At 42.1% G+C, this 20,513-nt stretch overlaps 1 protein-coding gene across 6 annotated transcripts in view; it reads right to left on the reverse strand.

The window, feature by feature from the left end:
* Window positions 1–20,513, reverse strand: part of SKAP1 (src kinase associated phosphoprotein 1) — a 314,733-nt gene that overhangs the window by 207,598 nt on the left and 86,622 nt on the right. Inside the window, exon 1 of one of the 6 annotated variants that reach the window (XM_081838168.1) lies at window positions 6,601–6,637. The exons of the other annotated variants lie outside the window; for them this stretch is intronic. Within the exon in view, the coding sequence (XP_081694294.1) occupies window positions 6,601–6,622 (22 nt within the window). The 5' untranslated portion in view covers window positions 6,623–6,637. Of the gene's footprint in view, window positions 1–6,600; window positions 6,638–20,513 lie in introns of those variants that run through there. 6 annotated transcript variants of the gene reach the window in all.

Raw genomic sequence — 20,513 nt, forward strand, 5'->3', positions numbered from 1 at the left:
GGCCAGTTTCTCAGAAAACCAATGAAAAAAGTAGCGGCACATATTGCTTCATACTTCAGGTTCTACAAACACTAGAAACTTCCTGCTTTAGAAAAAAAATGAAAGCTAGGAATCTGGGGTTGTGGATTATTTGGTGGGGGAGGGAGGACTCTTCCCTTTATTCCTCTGCAAAGAACAATGCCCACAATCTCTGATGGAATTCCTCTGCCTCGTTCAGGACTGCAGCCAATGCATAGATTACAAAGGGAATGCTCAGCTAAAACAGAATTAAACTCCTGCAGAGCTGTCAAATGGCCAGTTTTAAAACTGGACTGATGTGGAATGCTGGGTTTTTCTAAAGTACTGCCTATGCACTAAACTCATGTTATTGCTGCTTCTATGGGTAATATCAGATCTAGTTGTGGTTGTTTTTAATTGTCTGTTGATAGCATAGTGCTTTTAACTCACAAAATGATGTACAATCGTGTTCATTGTTTGGCCTCGCAATGTTGAGGAAACATTGCTAGTTCTAGTTTCTATCTGACTAATGTGGAACTGAGGCTGGGAAAAGGTAACTTGCAGAAATTCCAGCCAAACCTTAAATCCATCATCTTTATAACAGGACCACACTGCTTCTGGATTCCAATTCCCATCAGCTCAATGGTCAGGAATGATATGTGTTGTAGTCCATCAACATCTGGAGGACTACTATGAAATCACTATGAAAATGCATAAATCAATATATCAAGTGGCTCCAGCAGTAAAAGGCAAGCTTGGTTCACAGACGGCTTAACCAACAGCAAATGTCAGCAACAGTCCTAGTCATCAGATCCACAGAACGTAAGTAATGACTAGTCATTCTCAAGGGAAGATAGTGTAGAGGGAAGAGGGAGAGAACAAGAAGCAGTGCTTAACAGAGAGCTTGGGGTTCAAGTCTGCTTAGAAGTCAACACTCACAGACCTAGAAACGCATACTCTTTAAGTCCAGACATGCAAAGGCTGATTGGCTACCAGCACTTTGCAAATGGATCAGGATCCCCTCTATTTGAATTCTTTCCATGCAACAGGACTCAGTGCTTGCTCAAATTACACCCTGCCAAGAAGGAAGGAGGTGGCGGCAATCCTGGATCAGCATGAAAGGAAAATGGTCCTTGTCCAAAGAGCTTGGATACTCATTTCATCTTGCAATGTTACACATGAAAATAAACTCTGACAATCAAAATGCAACATAACAAAAGGGGCTGGAGGGGAGGGGAGTGTTAGTGTAGTCCACTGAACCGTAAATGGACACTGTTAAATCTCACCTCAGCCACAAATTTTCTAGTAATTTTAAGGGAAGTCACTGAATACCATCCAGAGACAGAAAGGCACGCTGGACTACAATGCTTACCTCTCTTTTGATTGTGCTTTTCAAACTTGGGACACACAAAAGCATGCTACATTAGGGATATGTTTTTGCAAAAACGTTGATGTTAGGCAAAATTGCACTCTACATGTTGTTCCCATAATCCAAATGCTCGTTATAGGAAATTCGCTTATGCAAACACGAGGAATTAGTAACCAAACCTTACTATACACACTGCAGATTCAGCTATCCCAGCTGCCAGACCTGTGTGTAGTACTGTAAACAAATAAACAGCTTTTAACAAGCCTTACTTATTTGTGCTTCACTGGCCTGTTGCAAGTGTTTCACCAGAAACCATGGTGGGAGGGGGGATCAGACAAATAAGTGAGATTTTTTCCTTCCTTGTTTGCCTTTTACAAGGTTTCAGAGGGTTTTCCTGGGATTTTCTGTCATTGGGTGGTCAAGATTCTATGGTCGGGAACGCATTATAAATGTCTCCATAGGAATAAATGGAAATCATCAACTCATTATGCAAACATTCACTTAACAAACTATTTTCTGAGAATGCATTGCAGTTGGACAGCAAGACCTGCTGTATGTCACATGCACATTAGGAGAAATGTGAACTTTAATGATGATGAATTCTATGAAGACTTAAAAAGAGAAAGAAAATGCAAACTGATTTGTATTTGTGGGGACCTGAACTTAAGACTCAAAAAAATGAGAAACGGAGAGAAACCAAAACTGACAGATCTGACCATTCCTAGCTCTACTGCACCTAAGTTGTATATGCAATAGAAGCAGTAGCAGACATTCCTGGACAGGTGAGATATTTGTACTTATCAAACCCAAGCGGACAGTGCACAGTATATTGCTCATCAAAATGCACTGCCCTCCAGACAACCTATCCTAGTTTCCCATCTAAACTGCAGCTGGTGAATACCAACAATGATGCTGATTGGGAAGAAACTGAGGGTGATTTGAATGTGCCCCTGGAGATGTGTTAACAAGAAAAAAATGGGGATGCATTTACAGAGTCTAGAGCTACCTCTTCATGCCACGGTTTTCAGATACGTGCTGTTCATTGTGTGGTATCTTCATCCTCACCCCATTTATCATTACTGCCTCTGGGTAGGATCTGAGGATATTCTGACAAGATTTTCCACAATGCACCAAGGAACTGGCAAACTTTTAAGCTCCTACACACCCCTATTGGCTTTTGAACTGTTTCAGACAAATGCTTTTTTAAATAATGAACAAGGAAAGTAAAGAGGGGGAGAACCTAAAGAGCGGGAAAATAAGGAAAGCTTGAACTTGATAAAAAGAAACCAGTCCAACGTGTAGAAGGGTGGTGTCAACTATAAACACCCAAGAGCTACTAGAATATGGTGAAAATATAGGAAGGATCACCAGAAACAAGGAAGGGACAAGCCTCAAGTCAGTATTTTTATGTTCTCACCTTAATGGTAGGTATGAACAATGGCACCACACATGTCTTTGTAACACACTCAGAATATGCACTTTCAATATTTAGCTGTCAATAACACTTAAACCACATCAACATATGCAGGGAGTTATCTCTGCATACATATCCCTAGTACACATTTGTTTGTAAAAGGCATAATATTTAGACAGTCACTTGTGAGACTAGTGGCTTAATTTATTCACTTGTACATATGCTTTGTTAGCCCATATACACAGAGAAGATTGTGTTTTGAACAAGTTCATTCTGCAGCATGGAACGTTACATTGCTATTTGTTGTATTATAACACCTGTTTATAAATGTAAATGATCTTCTTTAAGCAGTAAAGCTATTAATAGGAAATAAAGCTGTATTAAACATAATTGAAGCACAAACCAATGCATATTTTGGAATCACACTGCAGCATAGAATCTCAATATTAGACTACATAAAGTGGTTTGGCAAATGCATTATTTTAAAGATAACCGTTATGAGAATACATGCATAATAAGAATATATTATAAGCACTACAGTTGCATGAAAGTATACTGAAATATGTGTGAACGTGCATCACTGATCGCGTGAAAAAACTGAAGAGTTCAATAAGGAATTTTCAGAATAATATTTGGGGTTGTCAGAAGCTCTATACCTTCTGCAGATGCGTGTCTGCCCCAATCTCAATACTTATAGGGCCCATCTCCAAGATCTAATACAGTGGGTTGCTTTGGAACTATGAGAGTACAGTAAGTTTAGCTGAGTCTACCAAGAGCAGGAAAACCAGCTGAAAGCTTTTTCTTTAATCAGGAAGCAGAACGAACTTTGTCCGTTTTTGCACCACAATCTTTTCATATGACTTTAAAACCATCATGATTTAAAGATAGCAAATGAGCTTCCTGATTTTCTGTTGATTTTAAATCAGAATCTTGTACAAGCCAAACTTGTTTCCCCTGACCCTTCCACCAAGACTCTTTAATTACTGCCCTGTGATATGTACAGGGTTTGCTTTGTTACAATCTGGAACATTTTTTTAAAAAACACAATAATAATATGGTGCATATTTTGACAGACACCAACAAAGGTGTACTTTCAACACTGTAAAAATGGTGGTTTGTGGTAAAAATTAGCACACAACTTATAATAAAGAGAAAATAGGGAGGGGTGAAAAAACCTATTAGTGAGCATCACCCAAAGAAACTTCTATAGACATGATCGAGTCATGGCATATCCAGCAAGAACAGAGGAATGTATATTAAAATTTATGCACACTTGGTAATCCATGAAAATAATGCAATTAGTTTATATCTGATCTGCAAAGGAAAGAACACATAACAATAGAAAAGCTTGCAGCCATGACATTGAATACTGCTCCAAGTTTGCTTTCTCTTTAACATAAAAAAAAATCCAAAACAGCTCCATCCATTCCACACACAGCAGCACGCCAAGTTTGAAGCGTGGGCGCAGAAGCAAAAAGGAAGGGGGAGCTGGCAGGGGTGGCAGAGAGGACACGTATAAGGAGGGGAGGGAAAACCCTGCCAATCAATCATTTATAATTAACAAAAAAATCCAATTGGTGGCTTTAAATAGAGATCAATGTGGTTGCAGGCCGGACGGGCGGATAGCAGAGAAGCATTTCACCTTCGCGTCCGTTTCCCTCGCAAGCTGTCTCACCTACAGATTCGCCATTTGTTTTGTTAACAAAGCTTCAGGGGGTGCCGGGCTCTCATTGAAATTTCATTAATCTAATGGAGTAAAGTCCTATAGAAAAAAAATCAAATTCTCGTTGAGCGAGATGCTACCTGGGAAAGATAACCTCTGGTTGAACTCCCAGACTTCTATTGCTCAGCTATTAGTCTGAGAAATCAGACAGCAACAAGGCTGATTACAGCTAGAGGCCACAACATTTTCCCCCTCACTCTCCCCTCCTCCTCTTTCATCCCCCCCCCCAGCATACTCTTCCTAACTAGCAATTTTTGAGTGCAAGCAGTGGTGCTGGATTCTTCATCGAGAATGGCATGGGGCTCCATGGGGGGGGGGAGATAGCACAAGCATTCTCAAAGATGGCACTCAGGGGCTCACAAATAGCAAATTGACCCACAAGGATTATAATAAAGGGTGTGGGAGCATGTCCGGGGGGGACAGGAGGGGCGAGGAAGAAACCCATTACTGCAGGGTTCAGTGTTAACTTTCACAGAATGGATGGAAAGGAGCCCATTCCCAATTGGCTATGTTGAAGAGTGGAGCTTTTAAACAGGTGGGAGAGGATCTCTCCGAAAGTCTTCGCCAGAATAAAGGCTTTTTAAAACAGCTGCAATGAGGTAAGCTGCAATTCCTTTGATCCTAACTCTATAAGGAGAATCCGACCGTACTCCAGATCCGAAACCTGCACCAGTGATATTTGGGAGCCAAGTGCTCAGGGTTCAGAAAATGTTTCCATTTTTTAAAAGTTAGATTCAAACCTTCCACAACCTAGCACCTTCTGGGATTTTTTCAGGCTTACACACATCAGTGTTTTAAAATTTTAAATGCAGGGTTGTGAGGAGGGACAGGCAGAAAGCCACATGTGAGAGAAACCTAGACCCACCTATTGCCTCAATTGTTTATCAATTCAAGGAATGCAATTTGTTCTTGAAGATGGGTGTGGGTCAGAAATCAAATCCACACCCCCCCCCAATGCCACCAGGAATGGAGAGCCTGTGGCCCACCAGATGTTGTTGGCCTACAACGCCCATTATTCCTCACTACTGGCCATGCTGGTTAGGGTTAGGTACAAGTCACAGCTTGCCTATCCCTTGCCCTACAGGAAACTTTCACACAGTTTTCCTTTCTGGTTATCGCAAACGAAACTGAGATGGCTGACAGTCTGTTACCCCCACAACTGGCAACACAACTGACTGCGTACGGGAAGCAGAAGGCAGAAACATCTGAAGCAAACCACGCAAACAGTTCATTGTACGGGCAGGCGGCGCCAGAGTGAAGAAGGAAAATCTACCCTGCTATGGTCACAAATGGATTGGAATTCAGCTTCCCTCTCTCCCCTTGCTGAAGAGAACATAATAGGAAAGGGGGAAGCAGGATACTTTAAGACCTTCAGTTTGTCCACTTAGGTATAGGTATGGGAGCCAGAGGCGGATTTAGGGAAGCATAACTGGTTCGGTCACACTGGGCGCAGAGCCTCGGGGGCGCTGCTGGGGATGCTGCAACTATGCTTTAGAATGGAGCGGGGGGGGGGTAAATTTTAGCGCTGCATAGGCACCACTGAAATTTGAGGCCCCAAGGTCTGCCACTGTGGGAGTGCACAAAAGACAGCCACAAAATTGTGAGCAGAAGGTCATACTAGAGTTCCCATTATTAGAGAATCCCATTATTATTCCATATTAGAGTGAAACTAGAGTTTAACTCGCACCATATGCTTACCTTCTGCACCAGACACACCAATGTGCAACACTTGATTTAAAATACCAAATATTTTAATTTCCCTGCTTAGTGCCGTTTGCCTTTGGTGTACAAATGAAATTGACAGTCAAACAGCATCAATCACCTGGAAGGGGAAGACAGAGCAGGAAGGCAATCCAGCAATGGGGAGACAAGGAAATTCTAGAGAATAGGTGAGCAGAGCATAGAACATTAAGACATTCAGGTCCTTTCTGGCTCTTTGGTTCTAAAAACAGATGGAGAAGCATCATAGGAAACTTGAAAGCTTATAAAGTCTGCTACAGCAGCAACAAAAGAATAAGCAAAACTCAAGGGAATAAGGCAATGGTATCATCTTAACTCTGCATTCAGCAGCTAGGGCTGCAATCTTGTAATACTTACTTGGGACTAGGAATGGACGCATCTGTCCATTTTTGGTTTATCTCCATTTCTCCTTTCCTAAGTATAAATTAAGTTCTCCACATTTCGGCAGCAGTTTGCAATTTTAAAAAAACATACAAACTCTCATGTACATCAGTGTTTTAGTGCAAATTTCTCCTTACACTTTTTTGTATAGTTTTGACTAAGATACAAATTTTTGCAGTTTCCACTTCCATAATGCACTTTTGCACAGTATTTTCACTAATGTATGCATTTTTTTGCTTACTTTCCCCTAATATAAGCATTTTTGTACACATTGGTTGGTTGGAGAACTGCATCAAAAAATTCGGAGAAGTCTCAAAATTTGTACAAGTACAAAATCTGGTGAACATTTAAGTACTGGTGTGTACATAAGCCTGAGAGGTGCAGATCAAGCAATTTGTACTGGATTTTGCACAGACTGAATTCTTCAAGAACCCTAATGAAGCATTAGCTTACCTTCATATACACTGGTGCAACAAGGTGAGCAAAGAAGAGTAGCTGAAGATCCTTTCTATGCTTTCTAAATTGTTCTATGCTAGATCAATTTACAGTGCAAATCTATGAATGTCTACATGGAAGTGTTACTTAGTCCCAAGTACAGATAGGGGATAAATTCTATTTTGTTTGCGTTTTAATGATAACATACAATAATTTCCACTTCTCAAACTATCATTTAAGTATGATTAGAAATGCAGATAGCAGAATGCACTTCATTCTACAGGCTATTCACTCATTATGAGAATTGGCTTCTAGGACACAACATTCAAGGTACTAGCTCATATCTATAAAACCCTGGCCTTTTAGGCCCCATATACTTTATGGAACATATCTATCCTTATGAGTTTCCTCCATTCCCAACCATCTTCTACAACAGGCTGGTGCCCTCCAGTTGTTCTGGACTGCAATTCCCATCCACTCTAGCTATATCCAGCTAGCATGACTTACAACCATGGGACTGTAGTCCAAAACATTTGGACATCACCAGGTTGGGTAAAGCTGCTTTATAATGACCTTGTTAGAGAAGCCCTGCTAAAGGGTGCCACCTGTTATATAACTATAGTTGTCAAGAGGATGTAGTATAGCCACCTCAGTCATGGCCTTTAAACTGTGATCTTTTCCTGGAATGTTTGTCTGAGCTGAAGCTGGCAAATTTATAAAAGGTTTCTTTTAAAGCAGATTTTCATAGTTTTTTTACATCTATATGACCTGGTTTTAAGGTCACTTTTACTATGTTTGTTTCAAACATGTGTATTTTTGCCCCAAATGAAAATCTAAACAGGCTTCTGGTGATACAGGGTATGTGTTTGTAAACAGACAAATTCATGCTCCCACTATCCAGCAAGCTTTGTTGAAGCACTCATTTTCCCCATTACAGTGGTACCTCGGGTTAAGTACCGTATTTTTCGCTCTATAAGATGTACCAGACCACAAGACGCACCTAGTTTTTGGAGGAGGAAACAAGAAAAAAAATATTCTGAATCTCAGAAGCCAGAACAACAAGAGGGATCACTGTGCAGTGAAAGCAGCAATCCCTCTTGCTGTTCTGGCTTCTGGGATAGCTGCGCAGCCTGCATTCGCTCCATAAGACGCACACACATTTCCCCTTACTTTTTAGGAGGGAAAAAGTGAGTCTTTTAGAGCAAAAAATATGGTACTTAATTCGTTCCAGAGGTCCGTTCTTAACCTGTTCTGGCTTCTGGGATAGCTGCGCAGCCTGCATTCGCTCCATAAGACGCACACACATTTCCCCTTACTTTTTAGGAGGGAAAAAGTGAGTCTTTTAGAGCAAAAAATATGGTACTTAATTCGTTCCAGAGGTCCGTTCTTAACCTGAAACTGTTCTTAACCTGAAACACCACTTTAGCTAATGGGGCCTCCTGCTGCTGCCATGCCACCGGAGCACAATTTCTGTTCTCATCCTGAAGCAAAGTTCTTAACCTGAGGTACTATTTCTGGGTTAGCGGAGTCTGTAACCTGAAACGTATGTAACCTGAAGCGTATGTAACCTGCAGTACCACTGTATACTACAAGAACCAGTTCCAATTACATTTTGGGGCTCCAAGTTTCATTAAAATGTGCTTTGGGCACTCTCAGGCTCAGGATATCAAGTCTTCTGCCCCATGCCCCTCAGCAAGATAGTGTGGTTTCCCCTAAGCCACATGCACTTCAGTTTAGGTGGCAGATTTTCCAGGCTAGAAAATGTTGTCCTGGCATGCCCAGGAAATTAAATTCTGAGCGCCTGTTTCTTCATACAAAAAATGGTGATTGCTTAAGGTCTGGACCTCTCTTGTGCTGCACTAAGAAAGGAAGAAAAAATAAGGATTAGGAATACCCAAATACAAGGAAAAGTGCAGAGTTCATTAGGAAGGAGGATCCACCCCTCCTTAGCACAGAACCTGGGAGGCAACACCAAACAGAGAAATGAATGAGACTGTTTGTGAGTAAGACTGTTTTTTTCATTCTCTTTTTCTTTCTCTCTCCCCCTCCTCTCTCTCTCTCTCTCTCTCTCACACACACACACAGGCGCGTACACATACATATGAGTCTTTAGGGATTTGCATGAACTTTTGAACCAGAGACTCAAAGACAGGGCCCAGCCTGTTCCCACTTTAATAAACAATTTTTTTTCTTCAATTAATTAAGGTTTGGAAAGAAAAAAATAGCAGAAGCAAAGTAATTTAGCATGCAGCGCATACGTTACAGATGGATCCCACCTTTGGATGCTTATTAAATCTATGCATGATTGCACTGGGAGAAAATTAATTGCATTGTTTTTCACAATTCAAGATGGCTTTGCAAAACAGCAAAGAAAATGATGCAAAACTCTAGACTTTTTTTGTTTCTTTTTTTTAAAAAAACCTTTACAAACACCAACAGACTTTTCAGAGATATTTTGTTTCAATTAGTTCCCAGATGCCATAGGAAGAGGACAGACAGCTTCTAAATATGAGTAAAGGTTTTATAAGACTCCAGTTGGAGTAAAATTGAGACTCTGATATAATACCATCCTACAAAATCGCATCTTTGCTTCCTCTTCAAAACGACCCCCCTCCCCACACACAAAAGTCTCGCTCAGCAATTTCAGAACCATTCAATACTAGAAAGAGTTTTATTTGCCATGATTGAAAAGTTACAGGATCGGAGAAGAGCCCTGGAACACAGGAAGCTGTTTACAACGACTAGCAACTAGCGATGGTTCTCTAAGCTTTCAGGCAAGAATCTTTCTTAGTCCTACCTGGAGAAACCAGAGATTGCTCCTGAGACCTTTTGTATGCAAATCATGTGCTCTACTAATGAGCTATGGTCCTTCCCCATAAGCGGCTTTATCATGAGGCAAGGTGAGGTGACGGCCCCCAGGTAGTGCTGTTTGGGTGCCGCCAAGGGCAGCAGAATGGGAGACTAACGAAAGGGTAACAACCTAGCAGGTGTTCTCCTGCACAAGCTCTAATGAAATGAAAGAGATTAATAGATTAATAGGCTAATGTTTATTTCTACTCCTTTTCATAAAATGAAAGTGAGATAATCTGATTGTTACATCAGTGCCTAGACATGGTAATGAACTGGATGAGAGCCAGTAAGTGTGAAACGCAGTCAAGATAAAACTGAAATACTATTAGTAGTTGGTTCATCTGCTCAGGTGGTGTTCAACCTGTTCTACAGGGGGACCCCCTCTAAAGCAGGGTTGGCAAGTTTTACCTCGCCTGGGCCGGTTCACTCCAGTGGAGATCCCTCTGTGGGCCAGATCGCGCCTGCGCCAGCCCGCAATTTACGGCGTCTGCACAGACACGATTTCTGGTGCCTGTACAGACATGATTTTTGGCATCTGTGCATGCGCAGACACGATTTCCAGCACCGTGGAAGCGAGTCTCCGCGCCGCGCCACTTGTGGCCCATGGGTCTTAGGTTGCCGACTTCTGCTCTAAAGCATCAAGTTCACAGTCTAGTCTCGAGTGCTCAGTGATCCACCTTTGCTACTAGAGGCACAAAAGGAAGGAAGCATCCTTTGCCAGTTTAGATTAGCAATGCATTGTACACAGGTCTGCCTTTGAAAATGGTTCAGAAGCTTCAGTAAGTTCAAAATATGACTGTGAGACTACTCCCTGGGTCTAGGTGACATGAGTAGATCACAACAGTGCTCTGTCATCTTCATTGCCCTCCTCCACTGCCAAGCCCAATTCAAGGTGCTGGGTTTTGACTTTTAAGACCGTTCAATAACTTTGGCTCAGCAAACCTCTTTCCACATGTACCTACCCAGCTCTTCTTCAGGGGCTCTTCTTCAAGTGTCCCTACTAAGTGAGACGCAACAGATGGCTAGAGGAATAAAAGGCCTTTCCAATGGTAGCTCCTTGGCTATTAGTGTGCCCTCCCTAAAGAAGTTCACTTGGCACCTTTTATGCTGTATTAGGCTTCTAATACATTTTAATTCTTATTTCTTGACCTGAGAGCCACCTGAGAACTCTGTTATAGGGCAGACTAGAAATACTATAAATTAGAGTAGGGAACTCCAGGTGTTGTTGGACTCTAACTCCCATGAACCCCAGCTAGCATATGCAAATACTCAAGCATGATGGGACTGTAGCAACATCTAGGGATCTGCAGGTTCCCCATACTTGCTTGCAAATAAATAAGTATTAAGGTAAAGGTACCCCTGCCTGTACGGGCCAGTCGTGTCCAACTCTAGGGTTGCATGCTCATCTCGCTCAAGAGGCCGGGAGCCAGCGCTGTCCGGAGACACTTCCGGGTCACGTGGTCAGCGTGACTAAGCGGCATCTGGTGAGCCAGCACCAGCGCGGCACACAGAAATGCCGTTTACCTTCCCGCTATAAAGCGGTACCTAGTTATCTACTTGCACTTAGGGGTGCTTTCGAACTGGTAGGCTGGCAGGAGCTGGGACTGAACGACGGGAGCTCACCCCGCCGCGGGGATTCGAACCGCCGACCTTGCGATCAGCAAGTCCTAGGCACTGAGGTTTTACCCACAGCGCCACCCGCGTCCCATTAGCCCAATCAATTAAAAAACAAGCTTTTGAGTTATACAGAATTCATTTTACCACCTCTCACCCCCAACTTACTTGATGATCTGTGACAAGCTACAATCTTCCAGCCTCAGCAGTTCAGTTCATCAACAATATGGATTTAATAACTCTCACCTACCTTATGGGGTTATTGTAAGGAATGCCAAGATAACATACAGGCAATCTTTTGAATGCTTTGAAAGTAATATTAATTGGATATTATTATCATCAATTTGTTGTTGTTGTTGTTGTTGCTTAGGCTGCAGTATTTAGGAGAAACATAAAAACTGATGTTGCATTCTATAACTGGTGTTTACGAAGCCTTGTCTATTGCTTTTGGGAATAAATAACTGGACACATTACCGTGTTTTACAGAAGTCTCCTGTTAAATATTCTTTGGGAATGAGCAAGAAACAAAACCCATGGAAAAGTGTGTGCCATGTTACAAACAAAAGATGTATAAACTCAAGAAGTCTACTTTCCCCCTCATTATCTCTCCCCACGTTCCTCCCCACCCCCATGCCCCTGGTCTTAGGAGTTTGTAGATTAATTGTAAACTCACCCAGACTGCCCCCCAAATGACCTCATGCCGAACTTGAAAGGCCCACACGTTTTTCTAAACGGGGCAAAAAGAGCCATTTGTTTTCCCGAACACACTTCCAGGTTCTTTCAAAAACAGATCCTTTCCATGAACATATCCCGCCTTTACACAAGCCAGCTTTAAACCATGAGAACCTCTTGCTCTCAAGCTGAACAGAGACGACCCCAGGATATCTTCAACCTAAACCCTGAAAACAGACTTGAACCTGCACCTCAGTGAGACCAGAGTAACAAAACCTTGATTTTTTGGCACTCAAGAAAGATGTAAAGGATATGGAGACCAGAGGCCTCTCGAATATAAATTGCCTTCTACAGTGCCTTCATAAATGACAATAATAGTGTTCCCACCACCACTGCTGCCAGGAACCACGTCAAAGACTGTGTTTCTTATCATGCACCTGCATCCTACTTGATAAATAGGGGACATATAGCATTTAGGAACATGGTTTTTTTTAAAAAAACACCAAAAAAACAAACAAACAAAAACAGCTTACATTTGAAGCAGTGAACTCCTGTCTGGCACAACAGCTCCATGCAATGTTTCACTTTTGGGGGAGACTTGTGTCTTTGGTGAGTATTGTGAAAAGCAAACCAGCAGCTACTAACACCACACACTTTTATGCAAAGATAACAGATACTCTTAATGAGAACACTACATCCTAAGGGACATTTGTATGATTTAAGTTCATGCACTTTTCCTGTTTTTGCAAACAGACCTAGAGTTAGTTGCACTTACTGTATGTTTCATAAAAATCAATAGGGCCTAAGTACTAACTAAGGGTCAAACTAGACACGTGCTTAGATATGCAGCAAGCATCTACTTAACTTGTTTTTCCTTAACCTATTGAAGGGAAGGGGGAGCATCATGCTCAGTGTGAAAGAAGAGTGTGGGAGGCTTTTAACTCTTCCACCAATATTGGAATGGAGATCCTTTACACACAGACACACAGGCAGACCTCAACAGCCTCTACGCCATCTAGAAAATGGCAGGTATGTTATTTCTAAGAGCACAAAAATATTCATTTAAGCATGGGTTGAAACGACATACCAGAAACTGGTTCAAGGGTATTTAATGAGATCAATCTTCTTAAATGAAGACTCCGGGAAATACATGTTTCCAGTTGTTGTTCTTAAAGAAAGAACAAAATTCTAGACCTCAAAAGGGGGAGGACCCCCTAACTTAGAGAACTTACTGAGACCTGTATGACCTTTATGAATCTGCTATATATTAGAATCTCAGAAATGTTCTGCATAGGAAATCAATGCCTTGTTCCCAGAACAATTCCCACATGCCCCAAATATAGGCACTGGGTCCTCTCTTTCTGTGAAAGCAGAAATAAGCAAGCAGCCTTTTGTAGCTCTTGTGGCTCTCTGAAAGAAATTAAAATTACGATGGCAGCACCTCCTAAAGACTCACAAGTGGGTGCCAATGAGTACCTGTTGGATTTGGATGTGAGAGAGGCATAGGTCTAAACCTCTGCTAAGACATGAAGATCACTGTAAAAGTTGAAGCCTTGTAAAAGTTGATGTCTCCTAGTCTATTTCATAAGGTTTTTGTGACGACAGGATAGATAAGAATGATAAAACTCTCTATATGCTGGAACGTGCTACAGACATGAATAATTACCCAAAGAAGTTTCCCATTCCAGGCTGTATGAATTCCACAAGTGTGTTGCACTTATTGTACACTGCCCTGAGAACCCTTGGATGAAGGGCAGTCTAGACCAGTGTTTCCCAACCTTGGGTCTCCAGCTGCTTTTGGACTACAACTCCCATCATCCCTAGCTAGCAATACCAGTGGTCAGGGATGGTGGAGAATGTAGTCCGAAAACAGCTAGAGACCAAAGGTTGGGAAACACTGGTCTAGACAATCAAATAATAAACAAACATACAAAATATGACACTGAGCAGATATCTGTATCCTGTAAATCTTACCTATTTTTTTAAAGAAAAAGGCAAGTTTCTAGTCCTTATGTTTGCAAAGACTGAGAGTGTGAGAAATCTGAGAAAACAAAAGAGAGGCTTGACAGACTTTCCACTAGGCAAGGGCTGGTGTGGAAGAGAAACAGTGTGCTTCGTAGTTGTTTTCCCTTTCCCATGAATAGTAGAAGCATATGTTGTGTTCCAAGCAAAGGGATTTCCTACAAATTTGCTTGATCTATTTAATTGATACAATGCACAGAAATCAGTGTTTCATTATTTTTTAGTGTTGAATCATATCTTGCTCACTTGAGGCACTCTTTAAGCTTAAAAGGGTACATAAGTGAATTCACACATGCACCCTATAATTGAATGACTGAAGTATTAAGTGCTGATTGGCATACATGACACAAACATCAGAGGTCAAACACCAGAGAGCTTTCACACAACCACAACCACTACCCACTGTAAGAGGAAAGTCAAACATTCAGCTGAGCATCACCCAACAAAGTTTATGCATTTGTGAACAAGCCCTCAAAGGTTATATGATAATTTCCACTTTTTAAAAGAACTGCATCCAGTTTAAACTGCTTTAATCCACTGCTCTTAGATGGGAGAGAAATTTGACACACTTCGTTTTTTTGCACTTCCTGAAACAACCCACAACCTGAAATGCAGCTATCCTTCAAAATCTGCACGTCTCTGAATTTTGTGAACTAATTCACCCACAAAAAAGTGTTAGCATAGATCGTCCATTAAAATGCATATACTAGTAAAAACAACACAAAGAAAGACACTAAATGACCCTACACTAAATCATCTGATGCCCTCTTCTAGGTGCCCCCTCTGAGAAAGTTCAGAGGGTTGAGATGAAGGATCCTTTTCAGTTGTGACTCCGGCATGGAATGTTCTTGTCAGTGACGCTCATCCCCACTTCTACTTGCCCTGCCACTTTCCCCCAGAAAAAGCAGCTGTTTATCATTGAATCAGAGCAAATCTCAATTGGGTTATATCCAAATTGATGTTTGCTTCAATTTAGCACTAAAGAGCAGGTTTTCCAAGGGAAAGTGGCAGGGCAAAGGCAAAACTGCTTAGATCTATGCCTAGATAGCATGCAAGAAGCAGAAAACTGCTCAGACCAATACTTTCTAAAAACAGGACAAGTGGAAGTGCGGATAAGTCCCAAGTGCTTACATTAACATCTTTACAACACCAGGTTAAACCTACCCCTTCTAGCAGGCATTTGACAAAATATGATGTGTTAGTTATCTCAGTCCAGATACTGTGATGCTCTTTTTTATGTTATATATTAGTCCTGTGGGGACTGTTTATTATTATTATTAATTGTTGATGGTTATACTGATTTTAAAATTTTGAACACCCTACTTTTCTGTGAGTCACTTTAGAGGCAATTTGTATGAGACTAATAATAACAATAGCAATAATAATGAAAACGACAACAGCAATTATATAAGAGCAATTCTTCTTACTTGCAAGAATGTTTATATTAGGGGAAATTAAATTGAAATGCGTTTATTAGGAGAAATACATACTAAGATGCTGATGAATTTTCATGAAAATATTTTTTTAAAAATCACAAATTGTGGTGGTGAACTGAACGTAAAATTGGAAAATGAGAAACTGAAAGAAACCACAATTGACAGATTCACCCATTCCTAGTAGTTCTAAGCTTGTGTTCTCCTACGCCAAGGGTTGCCAGTGTGGCACCCATAGGTGTCAGTGTGCCCACCAGTCCTTCCCATAGCATCCACGAAAAGTCTCAGTAAATATCTCCTCAAATATCCACAGTACATGCTTCCTCTTCCTGCTCAGTTCCTGCTTGCACCGCCTCAGTCTTTCCAACATTAAACACACCCAATTAACATGCACACATTTCATTGGATGCCTAGATTGGACATGCACCCTCTCCTCTGTTCTGAACAAAGGAGAGGCGCAGACAGCTTCTCTCTGTGAGCTTGTGTGGCAGAGCCTGGTGTAGGAGTCTTTTTCCCTACTGATGGGGCAGCTAAACATGCCCACTCTGGTTCTGTCTCTTTTTCTGCTCTTATAGATGTGGCAGCTATTATGGCACGCCCCCCACAGCAGCCACTTTGTCTTATGCAATTCCCTCAGGACAGCCATTTTGTGCTATGCTACACGCTGCATGGCAGATATTTTGTAATATGCCACGCCTCTAGGGGAGCTATTTTGTGACTTGCACCCATGGCACTTCCTCAAAATTCCAAATGTGTCCACTGACCCAAAAAGGTTGATGACTGCTGCCCTGCACTAAGAGGCTATCTTCATATTGTGAGTGAAAGTGAGTATCTGCTTTGGGAACAGGAAACTTAAGAAGTAGCCATGAGAAAGGTGTTTAACCCATTTTATGCCAGCCATTTCCACATTTCAAATCTTATGCCCCAGTGACCTTTCCTGTTATATGGCCCCCAAAGCAGGTTTGGGAAAATGTGTTTGGAGCGGCAAAACCGCAGGCCATGTAAAGTTTCAGCACCCTCCTGACTCTTTCTCTGCATTAAATTTCCTCCTCGTAAAGTGACTTTTCATTTAAAAAATGGAGTTCACACATAGCACATAGTTAATCCACTACGACAAGTCAGTCCACTGAAAAATGACATCTTAACAGCACTAAGAATAATAAAAACCTTAAATGTACATGACATTTTGAGTGTTCAAAGCACGTCATATATATTAGCTTACAAAAACCTTGTAATGTAGATCTGTATTATTATCACCCTATTGCAAATTGAGAGAATATTATAGCAAGTTCATGGCTGAAGTGAGTTGTCAACCAAGTGGTTTCAAGGTTAACACCCTAACCTGAACCACTACACCACTCCCTGCCCATCATTTTTAGTATGGCATGGTGATTCTACTGAAGGAAGGAAGAACCTGCTTGTGCTCACCTTCGGGAGAGGGAGGGGATTGGGTTTTTGCACATGCCCAAATGAACGCTAATTTAAAGTATTTGCAAATCCCAGTTTTGAGTTCTGGCATTCGGAAAAGGTTCCATGACCTAGACTCTAATAAATTCTGGCTTGAAACTCATCCCTCTTTAAAACTGCAGGTCTCAGTTCAGGCATCCTCCTCTCCTATAGCTGTTCAAAGTTATGCGCATGCTGGAAGCATTATGTAGAAATTACGGTATGTAGAAACAGTGCCACAGAGAGTAACAGAAATGTCTCTTATTCCTGAATAATAGAGCTGTGGCAAAAGTGACCATCTTAGCTGAGCTAAACATAAGCTCCCCTGCTTTGTCTCATGGAATTCCAAAGTGGTCTAAAGAAGGTCTGAGAATATATTTGGTGTTCGGATTTTGAGGAGCGGAAAGGAGGATGAGGGAAGGCAGAGGGAAAGATGGGGGTATGCTGCTTTCGGTTGCCATGGCTGCCCAGCGTGCCTTCTAGACTTGGCTTGTACCAGCAGAGTTCAGACGGGTCAGCGTGTGACCGGCTCAAAACCCCTGAGGTTAAAAGTTCAAGCAGCGATGGAAAAACCAATATGTCTGCAGGGAGGGGTATGCTGTACAATATATTTCAATTTACATCAAACCATGCATATAAAATTTAGATAAATTCTATTCAGATCTCATGCGGTTTGACACACAAGTCTATGCAACCAGATGTCCGGGAATGGGGGAGGGGGAAAGCCCAGGATGTTCCTATTAGGCTTTAGAACGGGGGGGGGGGGCATAAGGGTGCATTTAAATACATGAACTCATGTATGATTGTTATTTAAAAACAAAACAGAAATACCAATTATGTATCTAGGATTCTTCTTTAACTGATTACAAGGAGCAAATGCAACCGCAACTTGTTAAAAACATCTAAAACATTGTTGCATCATTCCAATCCCCCCTTGTCTCCCCCCTCGATCTTTTGTAATTTCCCGAGGCCTTGCAATTCACATTCTGTCACATTAAGATAATGAGTATTTACAACTGGAGCTCCATCTCTTTTGTCGTTCCAGCTCCTATTTATACTCCATGCCATTTTCTCTCAGTTTATAGTGACTGATCATTTTGATTTATATTTGGATTCACCCCCACCCGCCACGCACACTCTCCACCCCAACCAACCTTTGTGCACCCCCTGTCCTCTATTGCTGTTTTCTCTCCTTGATATCCAACCTTCATAATCTCCCACAAAAAAACCTTCAATAGGACTAAATTGCTGGATGCAAAAACAGCCACAAGATGGCTCCCTGTACCCCTTTCCTCTAGCTTCAAACTGCAAATATGCCATGGCTAAGTTCTCTGGGACAATAACAATGGGAGGGTCCAACTGTGATCCATAAACGCCGTGTATTTTCATTGAGGACTAAATGGACCACAACGTATCCATCGGTGCAGTAAGCCAGAATGCAATACTGAACCAAAAAGAACACAGATCAACCGCAGCATTCCTGTCACTAACTTTCCCCATAAGCACATTTTTTCTAGATAGCAGTATATATTCTTTTATTTGCTGCTTTTAAGTAATTAGGGGGGAAATGAAATGGTCTAGAATCATGGAACTGAAAAGAACCAAAGGGTCATCTATTCCAGCTCGACTTCCCCCTCCTCTTCACCCACCCCACAGTAACACAATATCAGCCCCCACAACTGAGTCCACTTCTCCATTTCATCCTCACAACAAGGCTGTGAGGTAGGTAAGGCTAAGAGATGGTAAGTAGTCCAAGGTCACCCAGTGAGCTTCATAACTGAGTGGGGATTCGAACCCCGGTCTCCCAGGTCCTAGTCCAATGCTCTAACCATTACACCACACTGGCCTTCCCTAACCTGGTGCCTCTCAGAAGCTGTTGGACTCCAACTACCATTGGCCCCAGTCACCATGGCCAGTGGTCAGGAATGATGGGAGGTATAGCACGACAACATCTGGAGTGCCACAGGCTACCTATCCTTGCTACATCTGGACTTTGTCCCTTCATTCTGCAGATGGGGATTCACATGGCTGGATACTCCTCCATACAAAAGAAAAAGTCCCTGCATACCTGGGCAAAAGCTAGACTAGAATTCTTCCCCAACATCTGATTTTCCACATAAAGTGATTTCTTAAATTGGAAAGTATAGAAGAGCATTTAGTCATGTGAGCCCAGGCCTACAGCCCAGACACAGGTAAATCACAGTTGGCTCTCCCCTTAGTCTAATCTGGTGCCCTCCAGATGTCTTGAGTTCCATAAGCCAGCATGGCCAATGATCAGGGATCATCAGCATGCAGAAGATATAGAAAACCAAAGAACCTGCAGCAAAGATTGGGAAAAGCAAAGACGAAACTATGCTCCTTATAGGTAACATAGGACTCTTTCGGCATTGGCTTCAATATTATGGATTATTTTACAAAGGAAGGCTCAGCTATACCCTAGACCAGTGGTGGCCAAACTTGGCCCTCCAGCTGTTTTTGGACTACAACTCCCATCATCCCTAGCTAACAGGACCAGTAGTCAGGGATGATGGGAACTGTAGTCCCAAAACAACTGGAGGGCCAAGTTTGGTCACCACTGCCCTAGGCCATGGGTGAGGAATCTCACCCACCCACTCAGAAAAGCAGCACTTTTAGGACAGCTCCCGGTCCTGTTTCAGCTGAAACACAGGACCAGGAGCTGGCTTAAAACACTTCTCAAAAGCACTCTTTGAAGCAGCTCATGCACTTCTCCTACAAGTGGGTGGGAGGCAGCAGGAGAGAGGATGGGGGAGACTCTTCTCACTCACCCTGCTGCTGCCACTGCTGCTCATATAAGAATACATGAGTACTGATCGTAAAGGTGGCAAGGGTTGCCAAGGCCATTACAAGCCTCCCCTCCTTTAAGTCCCCAAAGATTGAGGACTTAAATGGGAATTGGGAAGAATTGCAAAAACTTTTCCAAGTCTCCTCCCCTCCCCTTTTAAGTTCCCAATCTCTCTCTGATCTTGAAGGAGGTGGGGGGGCTCACAAAGATTTGCAAGTCTCCTATCCCCAACTTTAAGATCAGAGCGAAAAAGATTTTGACAGGTGAGTGGCCCTGCCAACCTATAAAATTTGGTTTGCAAGGCAGATGCTGATAAGGACATGGCCCATGAAGCCAAAATGGATCCCCACCCTTGTCCTAAACCAAGGATGGAAAACTGACCATGCTGACTAGCGCTGCTGGGTGCTAAAGACCCAAGTAAATCTGGAGAGTCACAGGCTCACCAATCATGACCTGAAAGTTTTGTTAATAGATAGTTGTCCAATCTTCTTCTGAAGATCTCCAATTCTTCACCCTGTTTGAATATGGCTCTCCAGGATGATGATGATGATGATGATGATTTCATAAAATTTATACACTACTTGATTGTATAAAACCTCAAAGCAGTTTACAAA

The sequence above is a fragment of the Podarcis erhardii genome (genome assembly GCF_964252035.2).
Source record: "Podarcis erhardii genome assembly, chromosome: 13".
In the NCBI taxonomy this organism is placed as follows: domain Eukaryota; kingdom Metazoa; phylum Chordata; class Lepidosauria; order Squamata; family Lacertidae; genus Podarcis; species Podarcis erhardii.